This window comes from Bufo bufo, chromosome 6 (genome assembly GCF_905171765.1).
Source record: "Bufo bufo chromosome 6, aBufBuf1.1, whole genome shotgun sequence".
In the NCBI taxonomy this organism is placed as follows: Eukaryota; Metazoa; Chordata; class Amphibia; order Anura; family Bufonidae; genus Bufo; species Bufo bufo.
This window is the reverse complement of record NC_053394.1, coordinates 257,357,735-257,376,718: the sequence shown is the minus strand read 5'-3', so window position 1 is coordinate 257,376,718 and position 18,984 is coordinate 257,357,735. Positions and strand designations below refer to the sequence as shown.

Here is an 18,984-nt window from a genome sequence, read left to right as displayed (position 1 = left end):
TTTCTTTTATTATTATAAAATACGTTTTATCGTACTTTTTTGGGGGGATATGCAAGGTAAAAATGCTGTGTTCTGGAAGCCACATTTAGCCACGTCTTAAAGGGGTTAATCATCAATGTGTGCAAATCATTGTGTTTTAGTTAGAGAATCAAATTTTCTTATATATGAGAAAGTCCGTTTAACTTTTCTTGTGTCTTATTATTTTCCTTCTCGCGATGTGAGATTGCTTTAGGGTTGACGATTTCCTGTTTTAAGATAAATGCCGTTCAGAGCGGCAGAATATTATATGTCACCATTGTTTAGTCCTCCGGGTGGGTGGGATGTAGTACTTTACCAGTTTTGTGCAGATTCCCACAGTGTCCTCCAACCATCACTGTATAAAAGCTGTTTCCTGTATATGTAATGTTTTGTGCATTTTCCTACAGTGACAGTTACACATGAGGTGTTATATGGCTGATTGACTTTACTGCTATTCTTGGAACAGTCCCCTTTAACAGTACCCTCCATCTCCCCTATTGTGACCATTTAAATGCACCAGAGCTTTGATGTTTAAAACCTCATTGATAGTGTTTTGTTGGCTTTCATTGATGCTCTATTACAGGCTTCTTCTGATGGGTTGTTATTTGAAGTGGTAAATACATCATTAAAACCCGATAGATCCCTTTAATGCAACAATCAGATGTGTGTGGTATGGTTTACAACCTAGCAATGTCTTAGGCAAAAAGCAATGGAGAGGAAATAAATGTAGGGTAAAACAATCTAGGCCAGTAAAAAAAAAAAGTTACACAGTCAAGATCTACGGTAATTTTCCTCCCCCCTAGATTTTTTTTACATTTTTTTTTTTTATTGGCTGAATGTTTTTAATTGAATAAGATTATAAAAATAATTGCCCACGGTTTATTGTGAAAAATATATTTCAGAGTGGTTTGCATTTTTAGAAAAACAGCACATTTTTTGCAGCATTTTTCTTCCAGTGTTTCAATGCTGGAGTCAAATATTTGCTGAATAAAACACCATATAAACTGTGATTTTATTTGGGACTTTTGGCTTCATTCTTGCTTTACTAATAGGGTATAGAGCATTATATATATTTTTTTTATGCAGTGGGGAACCTTACCTAATGCTTTAACGTCACAATTGTGGCGTAAAAAAGTCACAAATTATGGTGCATGCAAATAGCTGGTGTAGACTTAAGTTTCTGGCGCACGGAGTGCCAGAGATGCAACTAATCTGCCTTTTAATAAATTAGGCATATATTACTCCAGCGCAGAGAGATCAAGACTGACTACGGATGAGCGAACCCGAACTGCAAAGTTTGGGTTTGTACCGAACTTTGCGAGTTCAAGTACCCGAATCCGGACTTTTTCACTGAAGTTTGGGTTCAGGGTTCAGGTCATTTTATTATTTTCCATTATAACATGGTTATAATGTAAAATAATAGCATTCTTAAGACAGAATGCAAAAGAATATGGCAATTTAGGGGTTAAAAAAAACAACTCACCTCATCCACTTGATTGCACTGCCGTGAAAGGACCTGCGATTACCTCATTGCGCTCACCACGTGCAGGTCCTGCTGAAAGAAAATAGAAGATGGCAACGCAATCAAGATGATTAGGTGATTTTTTATTTTTTTTTTTTATCCCAAAATTGCCATATTCTTTTGCATTCTGTCTTAAGAATGCTATTATTTTCCGCTATAACCATGTTATAACAGAAAATAATAAAGTGAGGTTGGGGTGACTTTAATGGGGTCTGGGTTCAGGGTCAAGTTTGGGTCAAGTTCAGGTCCTGACCCCGAACTTTGACCTGAAGTTTGGCTGAACCCGGCGAATCCGAACTTCCATGGGTTTGCTCATCCCTAAGGCCTCTTTCACACTGGCTAGTTTTCCACGGGGGTGCAATGCGTGAGGTGAACGCATTGCACCCGCACTGAATCAGGACGATGAGCGGTGATTTTCACGCATCACTTGCGCTTTGCTTGAAAATCGCAGCATGCTCTATATTGTGCGTTTTTCACGCAACGCAGGCCCCATAGAAGTGAATGGGGCTGTGTGAAAATCGCAAGCAAGTGCAGATGCGGTGCGATTTTTCACGCATGGTTGCTAAGGAGACGATCAAGATGGGGACCCAATCTTTATTATTTTCCCTTATAACATGGTTATAAGGGAAAATAATAGCATTCTTAATGCAGAATGCTAAGTAAATTAGGGATGGAGGGGTTAAAAAGTAATAAACAAATTTAACTCATCCCATCCACTTGGTCACGTAGCGGATCTTCTCGTCTTTCTTCAGGACCTGGGTAAAGGACCTTTGATGACGTCACTGCGCTCATCACATGGTCCATCACACGATCCATCACATGGTCCATCACCATGGTGATGGACCATGTGATGAGTGCACTGACGTCATCAAAGGTCCTTTACCCAGGTCCTGAAGAAAGAAGAAAAAAGGAGGAGATCCACTACGCGACCAAGTGGATGGGGTGAGCTAAATTTGTTTATTATTTTTAACCCCTCAATGGACATTTTACTAAGCATTCTGTATTAAGAATGCTATTATTTTCCCTTATAACCATGTTATAAGGGAAAATAATAAAATCTACAGGAGACCTAACCCAAACCCAAACTTCTGTGAAAAAGTCCGGGTTCGGGTGTGGGTATCAAAAATGCTGATTTTTCTCACGCGCGTGCAAAACGCATTAAAAAGCTTTGCACTCACGCAGAAAAATCGTGCATTTTATCCGGTGAAAGACACCTAAGACTGGCGTATTGGATAAATCTCCCCAGGATTCTGTAGTTGTGGTTTGTATTTTAGGCATTCTCTTTAGGAGTTCTCTAGTGAACTTGAAAAATGCCTGATGAAAAAAAACGCGTGTTACAAATTGTCTTAATTGAAAAAAATGCATGATGTTCTTAATGCAGTTTTTTAAGACAAAGTCAGAAGTGGATCTAGTAGGAATGAAAAGTATATCTTTTTTTTTCTTTTTTTTCTCTACTTATTTCCTTCTATTTACCATTTCACTTTTTTTAATCCACATATGGCTTTGGCTAAAAAAAAAAAACTGAATGAAAAGCTGCCACAAAAACTGCATTGCAGAAAGGCCCAACACATTTCTGCTGTCTGTTCTCTAGAACCTGAAATCTATTAGCTGAACTAGATTTCACTTATAAGTATTTTTTAGTTTTCTGGTGTAAATTGCTGTAAATGTCTCAGGTCGTGGCCGCTTCACCCTAACATAAAAAGTTGCAGGATGTGCATGGTTTTCTGCACGCCACATTCAGATGAATGTAGAAGTGGAAGAAAATCGGCAACAAATCTGTCACGTGTGAACATGTCCCTATTTGAAGTCTTAGTTTTAGGATTTATGCTGGGTATGCATTTGGCCAGACATACATTTAAACATGTTATACAGCATTTTCTATAATATTCCGCTGTATAATACACAGTTCAGGACTGAAATGGAGCCAGCACAGAATCTTGAGGTACGTTGGCACGTTTCTGCCAAGGGAAGAGAGCAGCGCTGCACCTGCCCGCACTATGCCTGGCTCACAGTCCTGCAGGAAACTATATCCTGCACCATCCAGAGGTGCAAAGACTGTTCAGTTCAATTTGTTTATCAGCAAGTGCTCAGAGACAGGAAAATCTAATTTCAAATATTAAATCCTGGTTAAGATCATGGAGCCGGAACCTTACGTGAAATGCTGAAAGCAATTACACTTACAAGAACCATGGATCTGATTAACCGCCAACATGTGTGCACAGAACTGTACACTGCACCACATCTTGTCTGCTTTTCATTCCCAGATGTGGTAACATCACGTTTGGTCACGTCAGTAAATGAGCCATGTTCAATTAATGCTTCACTTAATGAAATCTAAATATATTTTTATCCCTTTCCCCCACAGAAACTGCAAGCTCATCTGCCAAAACTTAGAGAAGTAAGAGACACAAGTGTTAAATGTCTGTGTCCGCCTGGTAAGGATCTCTTCTCTTTTTATTATATGACTATGTGCTAATAAATGTATAAATCTATGTATGCAGATCGGGTATATATAGGCTTAAGGCCGAGTTCACACGAACGTGTGTGGCCCGTGCTGCGGCCCGCAATTTGCACGATCGCCAGCCGTAGGTCAGCCGCATCGGATCGCGGACCCATTCACTTTAATGGGTCCGCGATCCGCCTGTTCCGCAAAAAGATAGGACATGTTCTATCTTTTTGCAGAACGGAAGTACGGGACACAACCCCACGGAAGCACTCCGTAGTGCTTCCGAGGGGTCCCGTTCTGTGCGGCCGTTCCGCTATTCCGGATTTGCGGACCCATTGAAGTGAATGGGTCCGCATCCGTGATGCGGAATGCACACGGAACTGTGGCCGTGTATTGCGGCCCGCAATTTGTGGGCCGCAATACGGCCACGGATCACACACGTTCGTGTGAAGTAGGCCTAATGGGCTTCTCCAGCAATATAGTGATAATAGCTGGACATGCACTGATCTTCTGCAATTTGTTTTCCTTAACTCCTTAAAAATGGTGACTTGGTCATTATTTTTTGTAGCTGTTTTTTTTCGGTACTTTTGAGGCTTTTTTTTGCCCATATAGTATGCTTTACTCCCTGACATTTCTTCTTGCTGTTTTTTTGTATAGGAAAGTATCTACCCCTATAGCTTCAATTCCTCTGTAGAGCAGTATGGGGAAAATATATTTGTAAAAAAAACAATGCCATGCTAAAACGCCAACACACAATGGCACTAGTTTTCGAGCAGGGCAAAAAAATATAAAAAAATTGCATACTATGATTTAAAGAAAATGCAATTGACCCAAAAAATACATAATGCAAGGTCAAAAACACCACAACAAAAATACCTCTTTGTCATGAATGTAATATTTCCCATAGACTTCCAAGCAACATTTGGAGCTGACATTTTTTGTCTAAACAATGCAGCAAAAATGGCAGTAAAAAGTATCAAAACATAAAAAACCTATGTGCGACACCAGCCTGAGGGTACTTTCAAATTTAAGTTTGCTGGTGTTGTATGGGCTTTCTTGCCCCCATTTTTTATGCTGCATTTTTTGAAGAGGTCTATAGGAGGTCTATGGGAAATATGAAAAGCAGGACACACTTGATGTGTTTTTGCTACTGGTGTTTTTTTCAGGTGGCTTCTTTTCAGAAATGCTGCATGCTGTAGCTCTTGGCATCTTTTCAGGCATTTTAACATCACCTTCTCTATAGGGAAAAAAACACTGAGGAGGAAATGCTAGAAATACTTTGTCAAAAGTGCCAGGAAAACTGCCACTGCGAAGCCATAGGTGGCCAAAAACAAATGCAAGAGGTCATTTTAGCATTTTTTAATGGTGCCACACTCATGTGTGCAGAAACCCTCAGACAGTTATTTTGTTTCCCTAATTCCTGGACAATTTTTAGGTCCACCATAGATAAGCTGATTATATGGAGTTTACACATCTCACAGTGGACACTTCTATCTTCAAAAAGTATAACGTTGTGTTTTTGTTATTTCATTCATCTCTCCCACTGGTGGATATCCTCCATCCATATATGAGATGGATGGTCATATATTTGAATGTGTGCATGCAATACTATATTTCCCTTCCAGTTCTCTTAAGGCCCCTTTACACTGCCCGATGTTTGGATCAGATTATTGCTAACAAGTGTTTGAACGGACACTCATTAGCAATAAAGGGGCCTTCCAGACAATCGCTTGCTACATGGAAACCCAACAGCGCAAGCTTTCTTTTTCCAGTTCTGCTGACATTGGTGGGTTCTGACGACGTATGGCCAACTTAAGAACAGATTCTTCATTAAAATGTGGAAAAATGCAGTACTCCATTAGCTTAACCTTAGGGCTCATGCGCACAAATGTTGTTTTTTTTTTCCATGTCCATTCCGTTTTTTTGTTGTCTGCATTACGGACAAGGATAGGACTGTTCTATTAGGGGCCGGCCCTTCAGTTCCGCAAAATGCAGAATGTACACAGCCGGTATCCTTTGCGGATCTGCAATTTGTGGACTGCAAAACACCCAACGGTCGTGTGCATGAGTCCTTAGTAATATATTGGAAGTGAACAGCTTTTCCACCGATCTGAAGTACAGTGTATGATTTCATCTTCACAAGTGACCTTAACCTGTGCAGATTCGGTAACTAGAGGAACACAATTTTATATTCAGGTACATCATGCAGATCATGGGAGTGCGGGACCCTTAAATCTTAAGCAATGTTTCCAGTAAAGCATTGACACTTAATACACAGTTTGTGTTTGTAGTTGAACTTTGACATGAGTGAAACCTCAGCAGTAATCAGGGTCATTCTCTAGTGACCCGACCTCTCTGCTTTAATATTCATCAAATCCAGGTTCTTTAGAAATGATGGTGATTTAATGATATTCATGTGTTGCTGGGTACAATGGTTTGACCTCTTGTGCAGGCGTTGTTGATTGTTACCATCACCACAATGGTCTGAGGTTGTGTCTTTTGTTATTTCACGATTACGCGGGCTCTTTTTCTTTTTCTAAAAAATCATAGCGTTCTTAACCTTAGATTTTTTGGTCAAACTGTCCATAGTTACATTAGACCACGAAGCACAGGAACGATCAGAAGTTACTTTTTGTTTTTCCCTTTAAATAAAGTGTATAATAATTTACCTTTCCTGGGATTCTCACAGTAATATTCCCTGTACCCACTGTGCAGTACAGGTAACTGTTTTAATAAAGAAAATAATTACAGAGAAGGAACCAACAGGCATTCGTTTTGATATAGGTGTGCAAATAAACTCCAACGTATGTACAGGATATTACAAGGTTCGCAGAGTTTATATCTAATATTTTCTCCAGCAATAGCACCACTCATGCCCATAGGCCATATCCAGTATTGCTGTACAGGCTCATTCACTTGAATAGCTGCAATACCAGATGTAACCAATTAGTAATAGTGGCGCTGTTACTAAAAAATAATATGACCCCATTACTCTAAGGGCTCATGTACACAAGCTTATTTTTTTCCATGACCGTTCTGTTTTTGTTGTTTTTGCGGCCCGTATGCGGAACTATTCACTTCAATGGGTCCGCAAAAATAGGAAATGACTCTGTATGAATTGAGTTTCTGTATGTCCGCATGGCTGTTCTGCAAAAAAGATAGAACATGTCCTATTTCTTGTCCATTTTGCGGACAATGATAAGTATTGTTACAATGGATCTGCAAAAAAAAATTAGGCGGATCTGTGTTTTGTGGACCGCAAAATACATACGGTCATGTGCATGGGCACTAAGGGTACTTTCACACTAGCGTTTTTCTTTTCCGGCACTGAGTTCCATCCTAGGGGCTCTATACCAGAAAAGAACTGATCAGTTTTATCCTAATGCATTCTGAATGGAGAGCGATCCGTTCAGGATGCATCAAGATGTCTTCAGTTCAGTCACTGAACGACGTTTTGGACGGAGGAAATAACGCAGCATGCTGAGGTATTTTCTCTGTCCAAAATTCCGGATCAGTTGCCAGATGGCCGGATCCGGCATTAATTTACATTGAAATGTATTAGTGCCAGATCCGGCATGCGCAGACCGGTAAAAATGTGAAGGAAAAAAATGATGACATCCAGAGAGACGGATCCGTTCTTGCAATGCATTTGTAAGACGGATCCGCATCCAGGTCCGTCTACAAATGCTGTCTGATTGCATGCAGATTGCTGGATCCGGCAGGCAGTTCCGGCGACGGAACTGCTTACCGGATGACTCTGCCGCAAGTGTGAAAGTAGCCTTTGGACAAATCGATGACATTTTCACATGTGACATGATTAAACCAAGTGACTACATTTATTATTAATAACAATAGTGTCTAAGGTTATACTGATTGATAGATACTGTAGTCTTACAATTTGTCATTTTTTTTATTTTTTATAATTGTATTTTTATTTAAGATAAAATTGCTAAACACTCATATATTACTCATTGAAACCTTACTCGTAATGTATTGTTTAGTGCTTTCTCTGTGATTGCTAATCCATTAATTCTGGAAAAACGGATGTAACGGATTTCCTGATATATAGTGGTATATTCACACTGGATGCATAGAAAATAATGTGCATTTAAAATGAATATTAGCTTTACAGATGAGCGAAGTTATCAAAAATTTGATTAAGCTGCTTCGCCGACGTTCACAGAGAAATTTGATTAGTTACCAATTAGTTTGTTGTGACTCGCATTCCATTGTATGTAGTAGGCACTAGGGATGAGCGAACCCGAACTGTATAGTTCAGGTTCGTACCGAATTTTGGGGTGTCCGTGACACGGACCCGAACATTTTCGTAAAAGTCCGTGTTCGGGTTCGGTATTCGGCGCTTTCTTGGCGCTTTTTGAAAGGCTGCAAAGCAGCCAATCAACAAGCGTCATACTACTTGGCCCAAGAGGCCATCACAGCCATGCCTACTATTGGCATGGCTGTGATTGGCCAGTGCAGCATGTGACCCAGCCTCTATTTAAGCTGGAGTCACGTAGCGCCGCACGTCACTCTGCTATGATCAGTTTAGGGAGAGGTTGCAGCTGCGACGTTAGGGCGAGATTAGGCAGATTAACTCCTCCAAAAGACTTCATTCTGTGATCGATCTGCAGCTGTGGATCATTGAAGTGCTATTATTGACTTGCTCACTTTTTTGAGGCTGCCCAGAGCGTTTTTAGATCACTTTTTTTCTGGGGTGATCGGCGGCCATTTTGTGACTTGTGGTGCGCCAGCACAAGCTATCACCAAGTGTATTTAACCATCGATAGTGTGGTTATTTTGTGCTATATCCTACATCAGCTGCAGGCTGAGCCTGTGTCACCGAAGTGCATTTAACCATCAACAGTGTGGTTATTTTTTGGCCATATACTACATCTGGTGCAGGCTGAGCCTGTGTCACCCAAGTGCATTTAACCATCAACAGTGTGGTTATTTTTTGGCCATATATTACATCAGGGGCAAGTTGAGCCTGTCACCCAGCACCTAAAAAATAGACCTGACATTTCTATTCAACCAAATCTGTACTGTTTTAGCTGGTCAAGTTATTTGTAGTGACCGTAAAAGCACACTTTTTTTTCTGGGTTGAAAAACTATTCCCAAATTTGCCATTCTCAAAATAACTAGTTTCTGGTATTTGAGGCCTACTTGAAATCTATCCCAAAAAGGATATCTTACATTGAAGGTGCTGATAGTGTCATTCAGAAAAACCTAAGACACACGCTAGCGTGCAGATAGAAGTCTGATTTTGAGATTAAACCTTAACCTGTCACACAGTGCAAAAAAAAAACAGGTCTCCCATTTCTATTCAAGCAAATCTGTACTGTTTTATCTGGTCAAGTTATTTGTAGCGACCGTAAAAGCCCTATTTTTTTTCTGGGTTGAAAAACTATTCCCAAATTTGCCATTCTCAAAATAACTAGTTTCTGGTATTTGAGGCCTACTTGAAATCTATCCCAAAAAGGATATCTTACATTGAAGGTACTGATAGTGTCATTCAGAAAAACCTAAGACACACGCTACCGTGCAGATAGAAGTCTGATTCTGTGATTAAACCTTAACCTGTCACACAGTGCAAAAAAAAACAGGTCTCACATTTCTATTCAATGGTCTGCCGGGTGTTCACTCCAAGGTCATGGAAGTCACGCCTGCGGCCACCCCGTTCTCCGAGGGATATGTCCTGAAATCCAGCTGAAAGCTGCAGAACATCAGTCGGAGGTCTCTCCACTACTGGTGGGCCTCTCTGGCGCCCTCTTCCCACAAGCAAAGGCTCGGCTGGTGGCTGCTGGGGTCTTTCAATGCGTCTAGGTTCTTGAGCCTCTTGCTCCTGTCCAGGCTGTCCTTGGCTGGGCTGCCCCCTGGCACGTGCTCTTCCGCGGGCTCTGGCTCGTCCACTCATCTTCTATTCCTGAGAGGATATAAACCGCTAATAAGGTCAATCTGCCGCCTAGCAGCTCCGCCGTGGCACAATCACCTCAGAACTCGCACACTGGTGACTTTAGGTATCTTCACTGGTCACTTTGAGCAGAATGATGACATCCGAGTCACGGCACCAAATGTAACCCTCTTTTCCTTGCACCATCTGCGACACCTCCAGCTTTCACACTCACTCGGTCACCAGCTCCTCCAGGCATAAACTCTAAGTGGACTCTAAGGGACGACACTCAGGTCTTCTGTGGTTTAAAGCTTTATTGAGGTGGAGTGCACTTGGCTGGAGCCTGTAATACAACAGGGAAACACTGCCACTATGTGGTATACAGCCAGGTCACCAGCCCACCTATATCATAACAGGCAGTCATTATATTACATTCCCACATACATGTTACAGGATATAACAAAGCATACAGAAAAATGAACAAGAGAAAATCATTTACAAAGATATTGCAGCAGGGTGACCTGGAATACAGCATGTCTTGCAGCCATTTTAGGAAGAACACATGGCTCTCTAACTGTACATCATCTACTTAGCCTAGCATGTGCTGCAGGGTTTAAAGGCTGCTAAAAAAACATACAGTCACCTCTTTACATTCTACAGAACTATTATGGGTATATATTATAACTTTTTACAATAGATAAATGAACTTTAGCTTTAGAGAACTTAGACAGAGATCCTACCTCCTTCACAGTAAATGTCTGCACTGAGGAGACCAAACCAAGTAGAAGAATACACAGGGGGCTTTCTGGAAGAGTCCACTGTAAAGACTGTCTGTTAAAACTTTCCTCAGTTATCTAATAGCACATTTGAAGAGGTTTATTTAGCATGTCCTGACTCTCTGCTTACAGCTTATGAATATATGGAACTATATTTAACAAGTGATCATTGCTGCAGCTCCTGTATATTGGTATGACCCTATTGCAAACCTGCAGACTGGATATTTGGTGAAACTTCATGTGGTTCATATCGACTGTACTACACCACTGACTTGGTGCCTGGGCCTAAATATGTGACAGTGGCCTGTTCCAGTGGTGGGTGACGTGATGCCTGATTCTCTGCTATGACATGAAGACTGATTCTGCGCTGACATAAGGCCAGATTCTCTGTTACAGGACCTCTCTCCTCTGTCTGGGTGCCGGGGCCTAAATGTGTGACAGTGGCCTGTTCCAGTGGTGGGTGACGTGAAGCCTGATTCTCTGCTATGACATGAAGACAGATTCTGTGCTGACATAAGGCCAGATTCTCTGTTACGGGACCTCTCTCCTCTGCCTGGGTGCCTGGGCCTAAATGTGCTACAGTGGCCTGTTCCAGTGGTGGGTGACGTGATGCCTGATTCTCTGCTATGACATGAAGACAGATTCTGTGCTGACATAAGGCCAGATTCTCTGTTACGGGACCTCTCTCCTCTGCCTGGGTGCCTGGGCCTAAATGTGTGACAGTGGCCTGTTCCAGTGGTGGGTGACGTGAAGCCTGATTCTCTGCTATGACATGAAGACTGATTCTGCGCTGACATAAGGCCAGATTCTCTGCTACAGGACCTCTCTCCTCTGTCTGGGTGCCGGGGCCTAAATGTGTGACAGTGGCCTGTTCCAGTGGTGGGTGACGTGAAGCCCGATTCTCTGCTATGACATGAAACATAGAAACATAGAAACATAGAATGTGTCGGCAGATAAGAACCATTTGGCCCATCCAGTCTGCCCAATATACTAAATACTATGGATAGCCCCTGGCCCTATCTTATATGAAGGATGGCCTTATGCCTATCCCATGCATGCTTAAACTCCTCCACTGATTCTGCGCTGACATAAGGCCAGATTCTCTGTTACGGGACCTCTCTCCTCTGCCTGGGTGCCTGGGCCTAAATGTGTGACAGTGGCCTGTTCCAGTGGTGGGTGACGTGATGCCTGATTCTCTGCTATGACATGAAGACAGATTCTGTGCTGACATAAGGCCAGATTCTCTGTTACGGGACCTCTCTCCTCTGCCTGGGTGCCTGGGCCTAAATGTGTGACAGTGGCCTGTTCCAGTGGTGGGTGACGTGAAGCCTGATTCTCTGCTATGACATGAAGACTGATTCTGCGCGGACATAAGGCCAGATTCTCTGTTACGGGACCTCTCTCCTCTGCCTGGGTGCCTGGGCCTAAATGTGTGACAGTGGCCTGTTCCAGTGGTGGGTGACGTGAAGCCTGATTCTCTGCTATGACATGAAGACTGATTCTGTGCTGACATGAAGCCAGATTCTCTGCTATGGCATGAAGAGACTGATTCTGTGCTGACATGAAGCCAGATTCTTTGCTATGGCATGAAGAGACTGATTCTCTGCTATGGGACCTCTGTCCAATTGATATTGGTTCATTTTTATTTTTTTTATTTTTATTTTAATTCATTTCCCTATCCACATTTGTTTGCAGGGGATTTACCTACATGTTGCTGCCTTTTGCAGCCCTCTAGCTCTTTCCTGGGCTGTTTTACAGCCTTTTTAGTGCCCAAAAGTTCGGGTCCCCATTGACTTCAATGGGGTTCGGGTTCGGGACGAAGTTCGGGTCGGGTTCGGATCCCGAACCCGAACATTTCCGGGAAGTTCGGCCGAACTTCTCGAACCCGAACATCCAGGTGTTCGCTCAACTCTAGTAGGCACAATGATGGTTGATCACGCCGCTCCCTGTCATTGAACCACTCAGATGCTGCGTTCAATGCTGATCACAGGGGTTAAAAACAAAAAATGCATACTCACCTGATACATTTGCTCATGGAGAGTCTGTCACGGCCACCTTGATTGGTGATGAGGTGAGTATGTATTTTTTTAGTTTTTTACTGCCATTTCAGGAAACATTGATTCATTACCACGAAGCATGAGGAAATTCGGCCTCGTGACAAAATGAAAGTCTACTTCAGATGCTTCAGTTTGCTCAACACTAATTAGTTATACTGTGCAAATGTTCTGTTTTCACATCATCATTTAGTACAGTTTTTTGTTTTACTTTAACCAAGAATGTACCATTTATTTCACATGCCACATCATTACAGCGGTTCTCCAGGAATTATTTAAAATGGCCTCCAGAAACCGATTCTAGAGACTGGTTGTCTCCACTGCAGAGCTGCCTGGGGGGTGAGGGGATGGGGACTCACTACACATTACGCTCTGGCACTTGCATATACTACGTATTGGTGAGTTGTCCTGTTAGGCTGCTCAGCCATTATGGCATATCGTAGGCAGGATCGCATCATTACCATCTATTGTAGAGCAGAGTAGTGTGATGTGAGACCTCTCTCCCTCTCACCCCACTAGACAACTCTGCAAGTGGAAGCAATCAGTCTTGTTCACCTTCTAGAAATGGTTGCTAGCGGTCATTCTAAATCTTTCCTGGAGAAACCCCTTAAGATATGGCCACACATGGGGATTTATTGTTACAGACTTTCATGCGGATTTGTCAAAGATTTTATGCTATTCTTAAAATCCCATCAACATTACTGGTACTTTACAATGCTGCAGATTTGCGCCATACTAATCAATGGTGGTAAATCCACAGTGTTTACGTCCCATTTGGATGTACACTTAACCCTTAGGCCTCTTTCACATGGGAGTTGCAGGAAAAGGTGCGGGTGCGCTGCGGGAACATATGCGATTTTTCCGCGCAAGTGCAAAACATTGTAATGCGTTTTGCACGCGCGTGAGAAAAATCGGCATGTTTGGTACCCAAACCCGAACTTCTTCACAGAAGTTTGGGCTTGGGATCGGTGTTCTGTAGATTGTATTATTTTCCCTTATAACATGGTTATAAGGGAAAATAATAGCATTCTGAATACAGAATGCATAGTACATAGCGCTGGAGGGGTTAAAAAAATAATAATAATAATTTAACTCACCTTAATCCACTTGCTCGCGCAGCCCGGCTTCTCTTCTTTGCTGTGTACAGGAAAAGGACCTGTGGTGACGTCACTCCGGTCATCACATGGTCCATCACATGATCTTTTACCATAGTGATGGATCATGTGATAGACCGGAGTGACGTCACCACAGGTCCTTTTCCTGTACACAGCAAAGAAGAAGACAGAAGAGATGCCGGGCTGCGCGAGCAAGTGGATTAATGTGAGTTAAATTATTTTTTATTTTTTTTTAACCCCTCCAGCCCTATTGTACTATGCATTCTGTATTCAGAATGCTATTATTTTCCCTTATAACCATGTTATAAGGGAAAATAATAAAGATCGGGTCCCCATCACGATCGTCACCTAGCAACCGTGTGTAAAAATCGCACCGCATCCGCACTTACTTGCGGATGCTTGCGATTTTCACACAGCCCCATTCACTTCTATGGGGCCTGCGTTGCGTGAAAAACGCACAAAATAGAGCTTGCTGCGATTTTCACGCAACGCACAAGTGATGCGTGAAAATCACCGCTCATGTGAACAGCCCCATAGAGATGAATGGGTCCTGATTCAGTGCGGGTGCAATGCTCAACTCACGCATTGCACCGGCGCTGAAAACTCGCCCGTCTGAAAGGGGCCTTAGAGGAACTTGTGATTTTAAGTTTTTTAATTTTCGTTTTTTTTACTCCTCTCATTCCCAGAGCCAGAACTTTTTTCATTTTTCTATTAACATAGCCTTATAAGGGCTTTTTTTTGCGGGATACGTTTTTAATGCTACTATTTAATATTGCTACTATTTAATATGAGGTAGAATTGGGGAAAAAAAATTAATTATACCATAGTTTTATGGGTTTTTTTTTTTTTGTGGTGTCCGTTATGCGGTACGATTGACCTTCATTCTTATTATCACAATTTTTTTGCGTTTTAATACTGAAAAAACCCCAAAAAACCTTAATCTTTTTTTTCTTTTTATCGTCATATTCTGACCCCTATAATGTTTTTTGTAGTTATGTGTACAGAGCTGTATGAGGTCTCATTTTTTTGCGTGTGATCTGTACTTTTCAGTGATACAATTTTAAGGTATGTGTGTGACTTTTTGATCACTTTTTATTATTTTTTTTTGGGGGGAGTTAGGCCTCTTTCACAGTACTGCTTTTTGTTTCCGTTTTGCGGCCCGTTTTTTGCGTTCCGTATACGGTCCGTATACGGAATCATTCATTTCATTGGGTCCGCAAAAAACAGAATGTACTCCGTATGCATTCCGTTTCTGTATTTCCGATCCGTTAAAAGATAGAATATGTCCTATATTTGGGCGCAAATCACATTCCGTGGCTCCATTAAAGTCAATGGGTCCGCAAAAAAAGGAATGCATACAGAAATGCATCCGTATGTCTTCCGTATCCGTTCCGTTTTTTGCGGAACCCTCTATTGTATATGGGTTGCCCAGCCCAATTTATTCTATGTAACTACTGTATACTGTAAATGCCATATGGAAAAACGGAACGGAGAAACGGAACCGAAACTGAAACACTACGGAAACAAAAAAACGGAACAACAGATCCGTGAAAAAACAAAAAAACGGAACAACGGATCCGTGAAAAACGGACCGCAAAACACTGAAATAGCATACGGTATTGTGAAAGTGACCAAAAATTGGCAAATTGGCCATAATTTTTTTTTTTCTATTACGCAAGTCAACGTATGTGATAAATATTGTTATAGTTTAATATTATGGGTGTTTTTGCACGCGGCAATGCCCATGATGTGTATTTTTTTTTATTGGTTATGTATTTTTATTTTGGGGAAAAGGAGGTGATTTGAACTTTTATTTTATTGTATTCCATGGTTCTTTGGCAATCGTTGTTTACTAGCCCATTGCGATGAGGTGTCAAACTCAGCGACTGCACCCTTAATATTGGTTAGAATGGACAGCATGTCATCCTCTGTAGTCAGTGAATGGCATATTCATATGTCAGGCGGCACACAAAGGTTGACACTTAATCAGCAATTGAAGGAGAGTATGGCCCCTTTCACACGGGCGAGTATTCCGCGCGGATGCAATGCGTGAGGTGAACGCATTGCACCCGCACTGAACACCGACCCATTCATTTCTATGGGGCTGTTCACATGAGCGGTGATTTTCACGCATCACTTGTGCGTTGCGCGAAAATCGCAGCATGCTCTATATTCTGCGTTTTTCACGCAACGCAGGCCCCATAGAAGTGAATGGGGTTTCGTGAAAATCGCAAGCATCCGCAAGCAAGTGCGGATGCGGTGCGATTTTCACGCATGGTTGCTAGGTGACAGTCTATTCACTGTATTATTTTCCCTTATAACATGGTTATAAGGGAAAATAATAGCATTCTGAATACAGAATGCTTAGTAAGTGATCAATTGAGGGTTAAAAAAAAATAAAAAAATTAACTCACCTTCTCCTCTTGTTCACGTAGTTCCCGGTCTCTTCTTTACTTCTATAATGATGAACTACCGGCTAGGACCTGTGGTGACGTCAGATCACATGCTCCAATCACATGGTCCATCACCACGGTGATGGACCATGTGATTGGAGCATGTGATCTGACGTCACCAAAGGTCCTTTAGCCCACAGCTCATCATTAAAGAAGTAAAGAAGAGACCGGGAACTACGTGAACAAGAGGAGAAGGTGAGTTAATTTTTATTTATTTTTTTAACCCTCAATTGATCACCTACTAAGCATTCTGTATTCAGAATGCTATTATTTTCCCTTATAACCATGTTATAAGGGAAAATAATAACATCTACACAACACCTAACCCAAGCCCGAACTTCTGTGATTTTTCTCACGCGAGTGCAAAACACATTACAATGTGAAAAATCGCGGGTGTTCCCGCAACGCACCCGCACATTTTTCCGCAACGCCCGTGTGAAAGAGGCCTTTGTGTGTGTGTGTGTGTGTGGGGGGGGGGGGGGGGGGAAACTATTGGTATGGGAGTGGTGTGACATTTGAAATGCCAATATGTAACATTCAATTATTTTTACCCCTATTTTTTTTATACTAAATAGGTACCGTATGGTTACTAATATACCAATGCATACTGGTAGATGTATCCCAGAAAGGCACCTTTTTGGAATACATTTAGGGGGTCATTTATCAAACTGGTATAGCAACCAATCAGATTCCACCTTTCATTTTCCAAAGGAGCTGTCCAAAAGGAAAGGTGTAATCCGATTAGTTGCTATGGGCTACTAAGCCAGTTCTACTTTACAACAGTTTGATAAATGACCCCCTTAGTCACTAAAGAAGACCTGTCACCACAAAATGCAATGCAATCTGAAAGCACCATGCTGTAGAGCAGGAGAAGCTGGGCGGATTGATATATAGTTTTGTGGGAAAAGTAATACTTGTAATTTATACATTTATATTTTTCCTTTTTCTAACAGCTCGGCACAGGAAGGAGGTGTTATTAGTGACTGACTCCTTTGTGTGCCAATAGCTGTTCACAAATGGATAAATGAAGTTTTTCTGAATCTTTTCCTATGAAACTATACATCAATCTGCTCAGCTTCTCCTGTTCTAGAGTTTGGCGCTTTCAGATTCCATTGCATTTTGTGCTGACAAGTCCTCTTTAAAGTCTACATGGTAGATTTTGTGCGCGCCACATAGTCTTCATTTTGAGCGCTGCCATTACATTGGCCGACCTGTTTCCACTCTAATTTGCTTTCATTGTAGTCAAATGGCACCTGAGAATAGATTTCCTATTCTCCTCTAGCAGTGTCTGTCAGTGATTTTAATAGGTTTTATTGGTCAGTAATAAACTCAGTCTTTCTTCCTTCTGCTATCAGTCCATTCGGAGATTGACAAGCAAAAAGCTTTTATTTAAATGTACGGCTTTCTTGAAATGACTGTACGTAGGTTTCAGATAAATGCTTCTCTGGGCTTGAAGAGAATACAAAGCTTGTGATGCCCACGCATCATTTGATTGGCTTTGTTCATGGCAGATATTGCCACCGTTAGATGTGTTGAAATGAAATGTCTACATTGTCAGGAATTTACAGGTTTTATTTTATCTGTGTAGACAAATGGGAATTAGACAGAAAGCTGCAATATTGATGTCTTGTAAGCAGTAAATACATTTTTTGGTGGATAAACCTCTAAGGATAGATGCATGAACATACACATAAATAAATTAGACTTTGAATTGAATGGTTTTCTTATTTTGTACTCTAATAATTAATATTGTTTCCGTAGAATCAGAAAAATAAAAGTGAAAAGAGCTATTTTCTGTTCATCACTTTAAAGGGGTTGTCCGGGTTCAGAGCTAAACCCTGACATATCCCCATCTTCGCCCCTCGCCCCCCCCCCCCCATTCCTAATATGAGCATCGAAGCATTTCATGCTCTGATGCTCTCCCCTGTCCTGTGCTGGAGTGCGCAGGGCAAGGGCTTTTTTGTTCATATTATTACTCTGCTAGGTGAAGGTTTCTGTCTAGCAGTGTTCCCAGTGATGTCACCGGCTCTGATGGGTGGGGTTTAGTGCTGTCCTAGCCTTTTACAAGCTAGGGCAGCGCTAAAGCCTGTCTATTAGTGCTGGTGATGTCACCGTGCTCATTGCTAGGCGGAAGCCTCCACCTAGCAGTCCCTATAGTGAGCCCGGTACGTCACCGGATTTCCAAAAAATGCTTTTTTCCCTGCGCGATTCAGCTCATATCAGGGGGGGCCGGAGGGGTGAAGTCGGGGATATGTCTGGATTCAGATCTGAACCTGGACAACCCCTTTAAAGGGTTGTGTCACCAAACATATTCTACATTTTCCAAACCAGCACCCGGATCTGAGTAGCTTTGTAATTGAATGTAATTAAAATGTTAGTATAGCCAGTGAGCTATTCAATTAAATGTATCTGTATAGCGCCACCTGCTGTTTGTTCTTTTCCTCGTTTCTTGTCTGCCTCACTATTCTGGTCGCACATGCTCAGTTTAAATCTTCAGCTGACACCAGCCATATTTTCTGTTAGAAGCTCTAGCAGCTACAGGAAGTTAGCTGCTACAGAAGGAACACCCCACGGAGCTGTCAGGCTGAAGATAATCTAGCAGAGCAATTGAAGCAGTGAATGGGGAGATCTCTGGATCCATGTGAGGAACATGGCTGGTTCTAGTTTTGTTAGGAAGGTATTGTCATGTACTATAGGGTGTCTGAGTTTC

At 41.9% G+C, this 18,984-nt stretch overlaps 1 protein-coding gene across 14 annotated transcripts in view; it reads left to right on the top strand.

The window, feature by feature from the left end:
* Nucleotides 1-18,984, top strand: part of COL13A1 (collagen type XIII alpha 1 chain) — a 263,539-nt gene that overhangs the window by 21,388 nt on the left and 223,167 nt on the right. For all 14 annotated transcript variants that reach the window (XM_040436364.1, XM_040436362.1, XM_040436356.1 and 11 more), the window contains exon 2: nt 3,906-3,975. In XM_040436364.1, the coding sequence (XP_040292298.1) occupies nt 3,906-3,975 (70 nt within the window). The remainder of the gene's footprint in view (nt 1-3,905; nt 3,976-18,984) is intronic.